The sequence below is a fragment of the Mesitornis unicolor genome, unplaced genomic scaffold, assembly GCF_000695765.1.
Source record: "Mesitornis unicolor isolate BGI_N332 unplaced genomic scaffold, ASM69576v1 scaffold730, whole genome shotgun sequence".
In the NCBI taxonomy this organism is placed as follows: domain Eukaryota; kingdom Metazoa; phylum Chordata; class Aves; order Mesitornithiformes; family Mesitornithidae; genus Mesitornis; species Mesitornis unicolor.
In genome coordinates, this window is record NW_010160007.1 from 31,431 (window position 1) to 46,884 (window position 15,454).

At 41.9% G+C, this 15,454-nt stretch overlaps 1 protein-coding gene across 1 annotated transcript in view; it reads right to left on the reverse strand.

The window, feature by feature from the left end:
* Nucleotides 1–14,049, reverse strand: part of EP400 (E1A binding protein p400) — a 43,100-nt gene extending 29,051 nt beyond the window's left edge. Inside the window, exons 1-11 of the mRNA XM_010188365.1 lie at nt 12,727–14,049; nt 6,604–6,691; nt 6,074–6,181; nt 4,999–5,378; nt 4,435–4,743; nt 3,529–3,714; nt 2,426–2,566; nt 2,242–2,320; nt 1,920–1,972; nt 784–841; nt 95–184 (exon numbers count right to left, since the gene is read on the reverse strand). Coding sequence (XP_010186667.1) covers nt 95–184; nt 784–841; nt 1,920–1,972; nt 2,242–2,320; nt 2,426–2,566; nt 3,529–3,714; nt 4,435–4,743; nt 4,999–5,378; nt 6,074–6,181; nt 6,604–6,691; nt 12,727–14,049 — 2,815 coding nt within the window. The remainder of the gene's footprint in view (nt 1–94; nt 185–783; nt 842–1,919; nt 1,973–2,241; nt 2,321–2,425; nt 2,567–3,528; nt 3,715–4,434; nt 4,744–4,998; nt 5,379–6,073; nt 6,182–6,603; nt 6,692–12,726) is intronic.
* Nucleotides 14,050–15,454: the final 1,405 nt, after the last annotated feature.

The window sequence follows — 15,454 nt, forward strand, 5'->3', positions numbered from 1 at the left end:
ACCTATAATCCTATCTACAAATACAATAACCACTTTATGTTTTCATCTGTTGTTTCGGAGCCCATCACAGAGAGGAATCAAGCTGCATGCTTACCTTCTTTGGCTAGATTAGACAGCTCAGTTTGATGGTTTATGTTTCCCTCTTTAGCTTCTTGTTCTTCAATTGTTTCTTCTTCATCCTCAACTAAAATAAAAACAATTGCAAACTTTGGCATTCAAATTAAACACTAATTAAGGAAGCCTGTAACTATATGCCTCTGAAGTGTACTAGCATATCATATTATAAGTCAGCAGGATTCAAAAGAATGAGACGTGTATGGAAAACAAGAAAAAGAGAGCAAGTATACATAGACTTTATAAGCAAAAAGGAGAGAACTTCTGCCTCAGGACAAAAGGCAGTCTTGGACTCTTTAAGTGTCTGTGGACAGCTGTCACCGGAGACCAGTTATTCTGTAGCCTTAAACTGGGGATGTTCTTTGTCAGAAACACAACAAGGTTACGACCACTGGTAACATTTGAGAAACGAGGGAATGAGGACAGAACTAAAATCTGTCAACAACAATGGCAGTGTGTTTTCTGGGAAAAACTTAACTGAAGCTCTTTTAAGGAAAAATTACTATCTAAGTGACTATCCAATCTCTCCAAGAAATGGATGAGGGTTGGTTTGCAGTTTGTGAAAAGTACTGCATCCATGCAGTAACAGACTGAAAACCTGTGGTTCCAGGGGTTTAATAACAACTTCCATACTGCGCTACAGATGCACAATTCTGAAAAACAACTTACCTTCCTCATCAGTCAAAGATGTGCTTGCCTTTCTTTTCCTTCCAGATGACAAACAACCCTAGCAATAAATAATTAAAATATGTGAAATCATAGAGAACAACGTTAGTGAGTTCTTTTGTTTGGTTTTTTCTGAATTTTTAAAGAAAGGAACAAGTGCCCTGCAATCACAACAGCATTTGCTGATTGACACTTAACAGCCATTAGCACTTTCCTGGTAACGCAAAACCAGATACTCTGCATCTGTATTGAAGGTAGGGTGCAGTCAGCCACTGGAAGTGTTTGTGGTTGAAATGACTGGGGTCCAGCTGCAGCACAGAGCCATAGTACGCTCTTTAAAAAAATGAGCCTCTAAACCTTTACCCAGCTTGGCATCAAGAGCTCAATTTTCACTAGTCAATAAGCAGGAATACAGCATAGCCCTACAACTGCTCCCTCTCAGCTGTCCAGCACTCTCTGAGGCACGGTGCAGCCTGTGCACATGAACACTCGCAGACATTGCTAGGCCAGTTTGGCTGATAACAGATGCTGAAGCTTGTTCCTACCAGGAAATTCGGATGCGTGCATTCTGCTTGCTGAAAGGGGAGCGTTTCAGCAAGTGGGCATCAGCTGTGCCACACCAGATGGCCCAGGGCCTCAGAGCAATCCCTCACCCGTTTTTGTCCAATTGCACAGATGTAGCTAAGGAGCCCTAGCACACATTTCATCTAGGGCAAAAGCTTCATTCAGTGTGATCCATTCTGTAACGTAGACCTACATCTATGAGCAGATACATCACCGCTGAACAACCGCAAACATGCTGTCATGCCCCATAAAGTTTACCCCTGGTTACAGCAGATGAAACTCCCACCCAAAACTAAGCCTGGCAATTGATTTAGGACATATTTTTGGTCTTGCAATCTTAGAATGATTGATTCAAAGCCACTGAATAAGTATGAACTCTTTTTTTAAAATACATAAAAATTTTTAAAATACTGCAATCCACTTCCCCATTAAGAGTTGTGGTTCATAACCAGAAAAAATATATCTGTGTTTGTGGCAATATGTTCAGTTCATTTCACGTTTATCAACCCTTTTTCACACAGGTAGTCATATTTAAACTACTTTGATGGGGTTTTTTAAGAAACAGAAAGACTTACCATTTCACTCTCTCTTTCCAATAAAAGGCCTTCAGCAGACTTTGTATCCTTACCTGGAAAATTACATACTTAATGTATGCATTACTCACGTAGCAATTTTATGTTTCTTACACGAACTTTTAAATGCATTCAACATTAACCACAAGAAATATCTTAAAAATCTAGCACAAAAACATAAAACCCACCATAACTCATAGTTTAGATCTGTTCACAACCTCCTATTAGTATCTCACAATTTAATCACCAAGATTAAACCCCACTGACTGAAATGATGTAGCATCAGAATTTATACTGGATTTCTTATTAAATAAAATACAATTACCTTTCCTTGAAAATCTCTTTAAATTCAAAGCTTTTTTCCTTTTCTCTTGAAATTCAATTTGCAGCTTTATTTCAACAACCTGAAATGTAAATGAAGTCTAATAAAGCACTTTAATTTTATAAATTAATTACTGAAATGAAAAACCAGTATGACTTGCACAAGTATCAGTAAGTCAGTACTTTACCTGTTCAATGTTGGACCAGAAGTACTCTATTTCTCGAGCAATCGATGCAGCAATTCGCCTTAGTTTGTTTTGTTCTTCCCTTTTAGCTCGCTCTTCATTAAGTTTCTTTTCTTCATGATAACGAGCTACAGTTCTTACCATCTAAATTACCATGAGAGATACTGAATTAGGTTACCTCAAACTACACATGACTGCTTTTCTTAATATTATCTTGGTTATCAGGAGTCTGGAGCACACAGCCACGGGAAGGTTCACTTCACATCTGTCCTTCCTGTCTCTCCTGTTCTCCAAACCCTACCACTGGCCCCAGATGGAGTAAGTGCTTCAAATCCAGATTTGAACTGTATTCAAAGAGCAGGTCTAATGCTCTGCTTGTAAGGAAGAGAGTTCTGAGTTTCTAGCATTTCATAATATACAACAGAAAACAACATGGCAATGTAAACTAATGACCACCAGCTGCTTCATCACCCCAAACTGGTCATAAATGTATCAAAAGAAGGTGCAACACTGCTAGAATCCATAGAAAACTCTTGCTTACTGTAAATAAATGGGTTTTACATTATTTCCTCTCATATCACCCCAATTTTCACTCCATCATTGACTTAATTATTCTTTCCTCTACGGAAACAGTGCTCTCCCATGTTTCCACTGCTCTCCATGGTTTCTCCTTCACTTTTTTTCTGAGATTCAAAAAGAAGAATCAGACAACCACAGCCAGCAGGAGTCATTTACAAAACTCTAGATTCAGTCTTCACTGAGAGGGAGTAACTGCTTTGTGAGACAGGCACGACAGCTGTACTTTTTAAATCTGACACAGTCAACACATCGGCTGGGTCCCCTGAAAAAGCTGTTAGATTTCCAGACAAATGAAATCCACCAAATCCACAACTATTATGTGGACCCACAATCAATACAATTATCTAGCCCGTTTCAAATGCCAGAATATCCAAAGCTGACAACATGGGTTCTCATTTCAGTTACAAATCGGTGCCTTCTATTCCCATCACTTCTATCTGTAGAAAAAGAACTTTTAAATAGCTTTGCTACCAAGCTGAGTGATACCAAGATCAACTGTTCCAAGTCAAAAACTGGTTTTCAAGTACCTTTTTAGCAGTTGCCATCTTCCACTTTCTCTCCTGGGCAAAATCAGTTGCCATCCACTGCATTTCTTCCAGCAAATAATCCCAGTGAGATTTTGGCCTTGGAGCCTCCTGGAGTTTAGGCAGTCGCCTCAAGGACCACAGACCTTCCTTCCTCAGCTCTGCTATTCGCTGATGGATTTGATTTTCCTTAAAAAGAAGAACATATAGTTACGATGAAGCTGCAGAGTGCACTTAAATCAGCAGGCAAATGGAAAAATAGTAATTGCTCCCATTACATCAGAAAACTTGACAGCAAATAGGTGTACCAGCATGACGCACACATTACAAAAATCAAGTCTGAACGCTGCATCAATGAAAAAATTAACAGACCACATTCAACTTATGCATAAAGAGAATCACAGTACTTCAACCTGTATTACAGGAGGTACTTTGTTAAATAACAGCATAGAAAAGGTTCACCAGGCAGCACAAAAAACAAGTTACAAGACATATGAAAACTGCAATCAAATAATGTTTTTTTTCATAAATCAAAATAGCAGATGTATTTATCCACAGAAGATAAATGTATCTTCATTATTAACATCTCTGTGATGTTCCTGTTAAATAAACAAAACAACATCTCCAGTTAGCGACAAAGATAAATAAGGCTGAAGCCACCTCGAATGAGCAGAATCAATGTAACAGAAATAAAGACTGCAACAATGGTATGGAAACCATTACGTCTTCTTACTTCTCTGAATGCCCATGAAAGCAAAACTCAGCATGTAAAGCACACCAAAAATAAATCCAAACACTTTATTTCTCCAAAAAAAAGCCCATTTCCGTAACTCAAACACATCACTTGTGTTAATTGCTATTTGTGTGTTAATTGTTCACAAGTTCCGAGGAAAACCAAAAAAACCTTACCAGCTTTACTTGCTCAGCAAGCTTGTCTTGAGAGTTTTCCTGTGGTAACACTGCTGCATTCTGAGCTGGACTTTGTGTTTTAGGTGCTGCTGCTGCTGCTACTGCTAAGCCTGGGGGTTTGGATGCAATAGGAGACAGGGACTTGTTAGTTGCTGGAGAGGTCCTGTTTGTTTGTACTGGGTATGCAGAAGGTGGTGTTGTGCCTGAGACAGCTGCTGGCGCAACGGATGAGGTAGGCGGTAGCGTATTTGCCGTAAGACGCTGAGAAGTCTGAGCAGGATCTGCAGATGGTCGTGTCAGAGTCACAGTCTGCCCAAGAAACACATTTGTTAGTGATGACTTCGGGATTCAATGCTGTCTTAGTCTACACTACAGCAGAACATAATGTGGATTTAAATGTATTTAACAAAAAAATTACAGCTGCATTTTTACACAGAAAGAATTTAAGTGTCCAGTGGAACTAAAAAACGTTAATGTATTTCATACATTTTCAACAAGGTAAAGTTCTAAGATTTTACTCGGCATTGAAACAAATCTCTTTTCATCCCAATAAAGTTCACATACCTGCTGTTGTATGGGAGCTTGCGGCTGTGACACTTGGTTTGGTGCCTGTCCTTGCACGTGGATCGCTGGTGGCACCGGCTGCTGAAGTGGTGCCGGGAGCGGAGCGGACGTCAGGGGCACACTTTGAGGCTGGATCTTCACCTGAATCTGGGGCTGAGCTGGCGATTCCACTATCTGGGGCTGCTGCTGCGAAAGCTGCAGCGTGGCTGGGAGAGATGTCATGGGGACATTGGCAGGCTGCAGCCTCCCGGGGAGCTGCGGCGGAGGCGTGTGCAGGCTGGCTGCGTTCTGCACAGGAGGGCCCTTCGATGGGTCATACTGCTGTTGACTCTGCTTCTGTCCCGTCAGCTGCACCGTCTGAGGAGTGGGAGGCATTCCACCTAAAAGCAAGAGGAAACGCGGCGCAGATGAAATTAAAACATCCAATGCTCTTCACTGATGTAAAGAGGAAATTGACTGCAGAAAGACTAATTTGTTACTTACTTTGCCACAAGACACCATCACTTGAAAATACCACATCACAATCACAAAATCAATCACCATTACAATAAACAACAAATTATTTCATGCAAAGGACTGCAACTAAAATTTGGCGCACAGCAACTATAAAAAACCCATGTCGCTATACGTCTTCTGAATTTCTTATACTTAAAAAGGACTGGTGAGCTAATGGAATTTAACCTGAAATAACAGCAGCGAGTCTAAATAAAATTTACTTCTTAACACATTCACTCTAACACATATTCTAAAGTTTGGCATGATTAATGAGTAAAAATTTGTCGTGATGTTGCAAATTAGGAGGTTTCCTTTTCATGAATCATGGGCTCAGTTCCAGAATCCTCAGATTAACCATTTTGCATCAGCACCTGTGACGTATTTCCATGCCCACATGCACTTCTGGAGCCCGTCACTCAGCTCCTTAAACAGACCAGGCATTGCATACCAAGTATTAATTTACATGGAGAAGTGTGTGGTGGGACTAGGATCTCGGAAGGCCGGAAGCCCAAGTTTCTAGTCCCATCACTAACTTCTCCTTGTTAAATTAATGTGCAACTGGCATGTGGTGACACAGTACCTTGTGCCGTTGGCATTAGCTGTTGAAGAGGAACTCCTGAAGCCACACCCGGGTGCTGAAAAACCATCCCATGACGGCCCACTTCAATTCGTGGTCTCTTAGACGAATCTGTGATATTCAAATTCCATTTATGGCATGGTATAATGGAATGGGTTCAGTTTTACAAAGCAAACTACTACACATGATTCCAACATCAGCTCAGAAGGCTACGACTACTATGCATGTGTAGCATTTACGAAGAACACGCTCCCAGGGGCAGAGTCCCTCTCACTTCAAGCTGGCCATCTCCGCTCTTCTTAGCCAGAACACTCAGCCTAACAACACCTCCATGCCTGTCCAATTCAGTCCTATAGATTGTGAGTGGAGTGCACTCTTCACACAGCACCATTCACAATAGATAGTCCTCAGCATATGGCAGTTCCTAAGGTGAGGCAAAACCGTACTCCAAGAGTTAGAGAACAGTGGGCTCCATTAACTGTTTGGGGAAAAAAAAACAAAGAAAGAAGTGAAACTGTGACTGCAGAACATACCTGCTGGTGCAAGTGCCTGCTGTCTCTTAAAACCTTCAATTTCTATGGTGCTCACAGTCCCCGTTACTGGAGTCCCTGTATGCGTTTGCTATTGGAAAAAGAAAACACATCATAAAAGTTCAATCTGCAGAGAGTCTGCACCAAGATGGAATTCAGCACAGAACAAATCCCTCACAACAGTTGTACAACCAAGAGAACAAGAGTCGTTCAGTATCTCTCGGAAAATTTTAGATGCCCATTGTGCACAGGCACTCTTCGTCCAGCTTAAATTTCCAAACAGTAACTAAACTGATGAGGCTGGTTATATACAATACATGTTTACGATTTTAAAAAAGAGGTTACAATCCCAGGAAAATGGGATACATCAAAAATAAACTTGCCCAATAATTTTTATTTCTTTTTTTTAATTCAATGGAAATGTTCATTTATGTATTACTCTTCATCGTCTACATAACGCTGCAATGAAGTCATTCATGTAGTATACAGCTACAGCAAAAAGCTGACATGACAAATACTAAACATTGCGACTTCATTACAAGATTGATCAGAAGGGAAATCGGATGAGAAAAGAGAATTTACGCATAAACTGTATCATAACCCACAAGACACAAAAATAAGAAATGCGAGTCTTTACACCTGTGAAACCTCATCCTTTTCCCTGTGTGAAACATCAGGAACACACAGACTAACTCTCCTCCTGAAGACAGTTTGAGCTCACTTGAGTCTCCACCACTCACTTGGGACAGAGCTCCATGAGCGTTGGCCTTGAAACATTTCAGGAAACGCTGCCAAGACTCAGGAGATGGAGCACAGGAATCTCAGCCCAGTTCCAAGTTCAATCCAGTTTCCCAGATGCCAGACCTGCACTTGTTTGCACAGCTGCCCACGTGAGCGCCATGGAGAAACCCAATGAGGTGAAACAGAACATTGCCATAAGGCTGATGTGACATCAAAGCTCATCAGAAACTACCAGACGTTTTGTCTAACGTCTAAGATGTTTTGATAAACATCAAACAACTATAAATGGACAAGCCTGGAAGAGTGCTACTGATATTGAGATAGAAAAGGCATCACCTGGGTTTGATTCAGCAAGTTGCGGTTTAGCTTCAGTTAGGATTACACAGTGCATGAGAATTTTATTTTAAAATTACTACAATTAATATCAGCACTGATGGCAGAGAATATATCCTAGATAATCCTCTCAGCACCAAACCCCGATGGCAGACTCACGTTCAGGGTTACTGAAGCACACAGGTTTGACTGTACGGTGATTTCCGTGCTCTGTGGGACCTCAGCACTACGGGCAAGTACTTACTGATGTGTTTGTGCAAGCCCAATTCTTTCCAGTTAGTTTCCAAGTCATGTTTTCAAGTTCTCCTCAACATTTAGCCATGATATACCCAATATTCTACTAAGAAACCTAACATGAGAAAAATAAGAGCTATCCCAAGAAGGGTCTTAGAAGATTCTACCAGAAAACACAAACATGGACTTTAAGTCTGGCAGCCTCTATGTCCAAGAAAATGAGCTAATTTAGCATCCACGTTCTCCAGGTGTAAATTTCTGATGGTGAGAGGCTCTGCCATATCAAAGGGTTTGCAAATGGTATGAACATTTATTACGACTGCATAGCAAAGACAGCATTTTCCCCCAAAGAATCTTCTCATTTCTTCACAGGTCTTTTCTCCTCTGATTTTTAATAGAAAAACTACCAATGTAAACCAAGCCCAAGGCAGTAAACACCAGCAGATATTGAAATAAACCATCGTAGTCACAACCTTGCATTTTCAACACTTCATTGAACAGCATTAACAAACACAGGCATCGTCACCCAAAATGACCGGGTTTCAAACACCCCTTTTTGATCTGAACACATCCCATGCCACTCAGACTCTATCAGCAGCTATGAATAATAACATTTAGACTCTTTGCAGCTGTGTAGCCATACAGCTACAGCCTTGAGATGTGGATTTTGGCTTTAAGAATGTCTGACTCATGGCTCGCTGTCATTTCACACTCGATACAGATTAAGTTTCCAATATTTGTCTTCTCATAAGGCAGACATGCAGCATATTTTAAATCCAATGACCAGTGCTCAGCAGAGCATCATGCACTTAGACATTTATAGAACTGTCAAAATAAATCACAAAAATTTATTTTCTGCAATGCTGCTGGGTTCATTAACAAATTCAGCGCATGTCCTGTTTGCATCAAGTGCTTTCTGGGACATTGATTTAAGAAAGTACGTTCTCCAAACTCTGCTTCGAGCGCCACTTCTTTCACCTGCACTCTCACTCCGGATGATCGCATACTCACAGTTTCAGGCTGCATCTACTTTAGGATTTTTGAGTGACATTTTCTTAAGCATGTGCCTCCCAGCTGTCTGTGTTATCACCACGTAATTTAGGCCAGACACTCCAAAAGTCTTTATAAATTGCAGTCACATACCACTAATATTAGACTAAGCCTGTCCTGACTTTAATTAAAATAACGTAGCTCTCTGGAGGTCACGATTATGCAGCACACCCACAATAATCATTCTGAGTGCTGCACTTACGCACTCCAATTTGGTCAGGATGCATTATTTCTCTACAAACAGTTACGAGGAGTAAGACTGATGGAAAGAAATTATCATTTCTGTTAACAGTTTGTGCTAAAAGGTATAATCCCAATTACACAGAGGGTTTTGTACTTTTTTAGCATGTACCCGCTAGTTTCTCTGGAACAGGTACAAAATGGTACAATACTTCCAAAAGTACTTCATCACTGTTGTAGCTACAGCTTGACAACCCTCATCACTATAATAAATAACCCCATACAATAGTAGATATTTTAAAGAGCTGAGATGAAGCCCGACTACCTAAGGAGGCTCCCAAGGCACCAGTGGCCATAGCAAAGAGCTCCCAGTGCCAGCCCCTTAACTGTGCACTCAGTTGTAAAACACCACAGTGACCCACTGGTGAGACACTGGAACACAACTCACGTTACAGCTCATTTCACCCTCCCTGTCCCAAAACCTGCATGAAGGCAGTGCAGGCTCTACAGCTCCCATGGTACAGCAGAGAAATTCACCCTGCTATTCAAGTGTGTATATTTGAGCTAAAAGGTACATCTTTTGGCTGCAGAGGAATCAGGGTATATTACTTCTCAGGGTACATAAGCAATGATGTCTGGGTAGCAGAGATGTGGAGGAAGCTGCATACACCCATACCAGCTAGAATTTAAAAGTCGTATCATCACTGATGCACAGAAATTTTAACTGATTATCACACTTATTTCTTCACTTTGTTCAGTATTCCCTCATGAAAAAAAAAGAAAAAAGTGAAAAAAGGATTTATTTAATAAAAATAAGCTCTTCGGTTTCTTCTTTCCAATATTTACAGCAGAGCTAATGGAAAGTGTTAGTTATTTTTAAAAAAGTGTAAGAGGGTTATTATTGTTGTTTAAAACATTTCAAGGGAGGCAAATCCAAAACCTTCTGTAGCCACACAAAACCTTTAGGGGATAAGGAAAAAAAAGAAAAGAAATTTAGAAGAAATCCACAATTACAATGCCACAGACAAAAGAACCGATAATATCACTATGCAGGATGCACAAATGAACCAAATGCATTAGGGAAACAAAAGACAAACAAACCAAAGTGAACACATTCAAGCTGAAAGTTAATGAAATAAGCCAGCAACCTGGAGACAAAGGTTTAACTTCCTCAAGGCTTCATTAATACTGATGCATTTGAAGACTGCAAAGGGGGTTTTGGTTTTGTTTAGATGATAAGGGATGGGCTCTTGGGAAAATTCTAATTCATCTAAGAAATACCAAATCTGAATGAAGAAAAAAAATCTGGGATGAAACTACATTTTAGAACCATTGAAAAGTACCTGAAATGGTTGCTGCTGGGATGAAAAAGCAGCAGAAACATTTGGAGGAAGCTGGGTTGCTATAGCGACAGGAGTACCAGTCTGCCCATCCTTTCCTGTCACAACCTTTACCTGAGAGAAATATTTTGGGAAAAAAAAAAAAGAAGGGAGAATCATTTTCTTTTTAAAAGTTTCTCTTCTTGGTTTTTCTGTACTGTTCAACACACTCATTTGTATGGATGGTACCTCACTGAAGAGGGGATTATAACCAAACGCCCATCAGCACGGCTCGCTTTGAACGCAGGCCGTTTTAAGAGTTGTCTCCCTTTTCATAGCAGAACGGAGCACAGCCTTGACTATTTATTTATAGTGGCTTCTCGTCACTGGAAACCTTTTCTTAAAGCCACTTCACAGAAAAGTGTGGTTTTAATTTAACGATTGCTGCTCCTAACGGACAACAAATTAGCACGACAGACAGTTTGAGCTCCAACATTTACTTAAGCAATGAGCACAGCCACCACTCGCTCTCCCCTTGAGCTCCCAACGTGATCAACCTTTCCAGGCGAGGGATGAAGTGCGTTGCTTTAGCAGAAAGTGATAGAGAGGGGAGGGGGAAATCAAAGAGAAGAAGACAAAAAATACAAAGAAAGAACATACTCAAAAGATGTCTTAATCGTTCAAAAAGATTCATCATTTCAAAACACGTCAAGACTTTTGCTGTTGCACTTTGCAGAATTCTCCAGCAGTTTAACAGACAGCGGCTCTCACAAACCAAAGATGATCCGTCACAAGCAGGCAGTGAAGGACAGCGAACTCCAGACCCAAAGGACCAAGGGGCAGAGCCTCGACTGATGCCAGTGGTAGTAATGCCACTGACTTCAACCAACCTGTGCAATTTACACCCCCAAAGATCTCTCACAGTGTGCGTACCACAGTTAAAAATACCTGGTATCTCAGCTGAACAACACGCAACTCAACAAGAACACCTAAACAGTTCGACAAAATACAAACCAGGTGAAAAACAATTACTGAATAGTCATTGTCAGTACATTACAATAAATTACAGGCTAGCTCTTATGTTACTACATATATAAAATTATTCCTTCAAAATTATCATAACTATCACAAGCAGAGGCATGTTTTTCCTAGTCAAGAAGTTTAGACCACAAAACAATGAACAAACTAAATTTCAGCTAAAATTTCCCACAAATTCAAACTGAAGACACGATCATTAATGATTCACACCTAAGAGAGTTGACAATTTTCACCAAAGACACTCATTTCTAATAGGTATTTCAAAGCAACACAAGTTTCTTTACCATAACAGGATTGGGTTGGTTCTTTACAAACTGGCAGCTATAAACCCATAGGTGTTTTTACAAACTGTAACAGGTATTTGTGAGTGCCAAGCGACGCAGTGGCACCAGTTGTATCCACCCTTTTGCAGGCTCTGCACAGGACAGGCGCTGCTCCAGCACCCGCGGCCGTGCTGCAGGCCACGGGCTACACCAACGGGCACAAACGTGCAGCAAAAGGTGCACGGCATCTGCCCATGACAAGCTGCTTTTGCTACTAATACACAGTGAGTTCAAAGTTAGTCACTAATTTTAAACCTGTGTGCAAATAACAAAGCCAACCTGTTACCGTCCAGCCGGTAAGTGCTACATTTAAAGCACTTAGAGAGCGATACAGGCACAGAGCGCTAAGGCAGCCTCAGTAACCTGATTCATCACTAGAGACCCACACACATTACGATTCACATGTTCTGGGCAATTAGATTACTTCAAATTTTCTGTTGGCCACAGCGAAGTTGAACTGCAGTAGCATCCATGGTTACATACGTCAAAGAAAGGTTAACCTCTTATCAGACTTTTTGCTCATTCTTTTATGGTTTGTGTAAGTCTAGTAAGTGAAATTTAATCCGTGATTCCTACTCATATTCATTCTGATAGCTTAAATCAGCTTGCACATCAATGCCATTTCTATTCGTATGCTGGCTTACACACTAACTAAGATAGTGAAAGCTCTTTTCAACTCTCCGTTCTTTTCTTTAAACACATACATCTAAGGGCATGCTCAAACCAATTCAGTCACACTACCCAGCAGAACTACTGTCTCTCAGACCAACTATTTAGAAAAAAAATGCCGTACTTCATCAAGTAAAAATGATTTTTCAGGTATATCACATTCTCTAATACTTCACAATCCAGGTGCCACAACTTCACCTATGACATTACCCCAAAACATTAACCAATGGCTTTCTTACCTCATCATTGATGACTTCAGATTGTTCTTCCTCCTCCTCCTCCTCCAGATCCAGGTCATTTTGCCTCAGGTAGGCTTGCAGTGGAACACAATGTTTCTTCTTAAAAGCCAAAAAGTCCATCATATTTCCTTGAAGATGTTGCAGGAAAAACAGTTCAATCAAGCATTCCTTAAAAGTTTCCTTCAGAATTTCCATCTGCTTGTGGTGATGATCCAAACACTGTTTTCTCATTTGAGCAGTCTCTTGGTTGGCAGGAGGGATCTCCTCCAGCTTTTTGGGTTGTTTTTTCACTGCTGTATTAACTGTAGGAGTAAGAGGAAGACTCGACAGCCCCTGCGGCACAGCGGCCCGTGATGGACTTGTGGGAGGGGGCGGAGATGTCATTCCAAACGCGCTAGGTCCTCCGACTCCCGCGATCAATCCACCAGAAGTCCTGTCATAGCCAATGGGTCTGCCCAGCTGCTGCCCCTGAAGCACTTGCTGCTGCTGCTGCATAAGCTGCCCTTGGATAATATTGCTGATCTGGGGTGGCAAGCTGGTTGTCGTAATATGGCCCGGGCTAGTCAAAGACTGCATGTTCGCCCCACTAGCTACAGGGCTTTGAGGACCGAGATGATGAATGGTGCCACCAGACTGCGAATGAGGTTGTGATAGCCTGCGTTCCCTCACTGTGGCAGGTGTCCCAGAAGATGGAAGTTGTACTTGTGCGGCAGCTCCTTGAGCAATTTGTGCAATTCCCGGTCCCTCCTGATACACAAAGTGTCCCCCGTTTGAAGGGCTCAAGCTGATCTGTCTCACAAGCACGCTCGCATCTACAAACCCTCTGGTTGGGCTCTGGCTGCACATTCCCAAGCCAGGGCCCGGAGTGCCTGCCCGAACATTGGGTAAGGTTTGCACGGGCACAGGGTTAGGCTGTGTAGGGCTCTGAGACTGAACCTGTTGAGGCAGCGGTGACGTAACTTGAATGTACGACGGGGATCCATGCTCAAACCGCCTCTGCTGAGGACTGAACTGAAAACTCGGCGACGTTGGGTTTGGAATCGGCAGCGGGGTAAGCGTTATCTGCTGGTTTCCTGAAGCCACCGGTCCAACGTTTTGCAGCGTGATGTTCACATTCTGCCCAGCTACTGGACTTCGACTCATTATAAACTGCTGGATTTGGTAACTGGGGGACTGGGGCGCAGATGGACTTGCAGAAGGTGCAAAAGAAGCTGCAGGGGACTGGGGTAAATTTGCCTGTTGCTCTTCTCCCTCACTGCCCGTGAAGGACCTGGACCTCTGGAGCTGGCGCTGGGCATTCTGAGGACCATTACCATGGTGCATCCTCACTGTTCTAGGTTTTTTACAGTATACTCTAAAGAAATACACAAAAACACAAATTCAGGGAAGGCAAAAATGTTTCTGTAACTGAAACTATTTAGCTACTATTCAAAGAACTACCTTATAGTAAGAACTATACTGTATAAGTTACCTTGTCTATGCAGTTACTTAAAATATTTTACATCAGCACTCAAGTTATCTGAAACCCTCATCACTGCAACAGCTCACTTAAAACCCTCACACATTTCTCTAGCTAACACAGTGCTATTGAATAGTTTACAAATTTTATGTTCCTCTTTGCCAGTCTGAATGACTTCAAATATTTTATTTTTAAATACCTTTACCCTTTCTGTGGAACTTCAAGAATCAACAGTCTCCAATATCAAAAGTACATGCTCTCTTTTGGGGGGTCATTACTCCCAGTGTTTCAGTGTTTTTTAACACTTAATATGATGTCCTCCAAAATACAACAGTTGCTTAAAATGCACAGTATGTTCCTTCAACAATAACTAAAAACACAATGAAAATGGACAATGACTATTCAACTTTATTGTTGTAGCTACCGAGGAAAAAAACACTTTATGAAAAATCTCCCCACCACATCACCCAGATGTTTGAAAAAGTATTGAACTTGATACTTAACTCTGCCTTTGCTTTCCTTCAGAACACTAACCCCTTAAAGAGACGACAGTTAATCCACATCTGCTTTTCATTAAAAATGTTGTTTATTGAGCCAAGCTGTGCAGGAACTCAAAAACATTCTGGTTTTGTATTTCAATCATTGAAAAAAAAACAAATCCACTGACAGGTAGATTCAGTGCTGGGATTCACACAGCAGCAGCAGCAAAAGAAAAATCAAACCTGATTTTTTATTTATTCAAAATCTCTCCCATATTTTGAAAACAAGTTTCGGTTTTGGTATTTCAGACCAAGCACGCACACTAGTATGCGTCTTCGTTCCTAACTCTTAAGTTGGCTACAAGTGGCAACAGGCAGCAGCACTGGAAAGGGATGAGATGCAGTGGCTGAGGGACCGCTGTGCTCCACGGTCTGCTGCTCAAGCACGGAAACACAGCGCTCCTCTGTCCTGGGCTATCTGCAGTAACCTGCTCAAGCCCTGGCGATGGAAATGTTCCCTTCCTTGCCCCCGGGAAAGAGCCGGCTCCCCGGGAAGCGGAGGGAGCAGAGCGCTGTCACACCGTGCTGGGGCAGAGGCTGACCCGCAGGAAGGGGCTGCTGGGGAGCGCAGGGTCCCACACGCCGGGCACGGGCCGGGGAGCGCAGCCTGTGGAGGGAACAAGCCGCGGTTCTGGTCAGGTTTCGTCCCTCCCGCTCCTACGAGCTCAAATCTGAGGGAGAGCCCTCAGCCGAGCGGGAAGGGAAAAAAAATCCGCTCCTTCCAGGCACC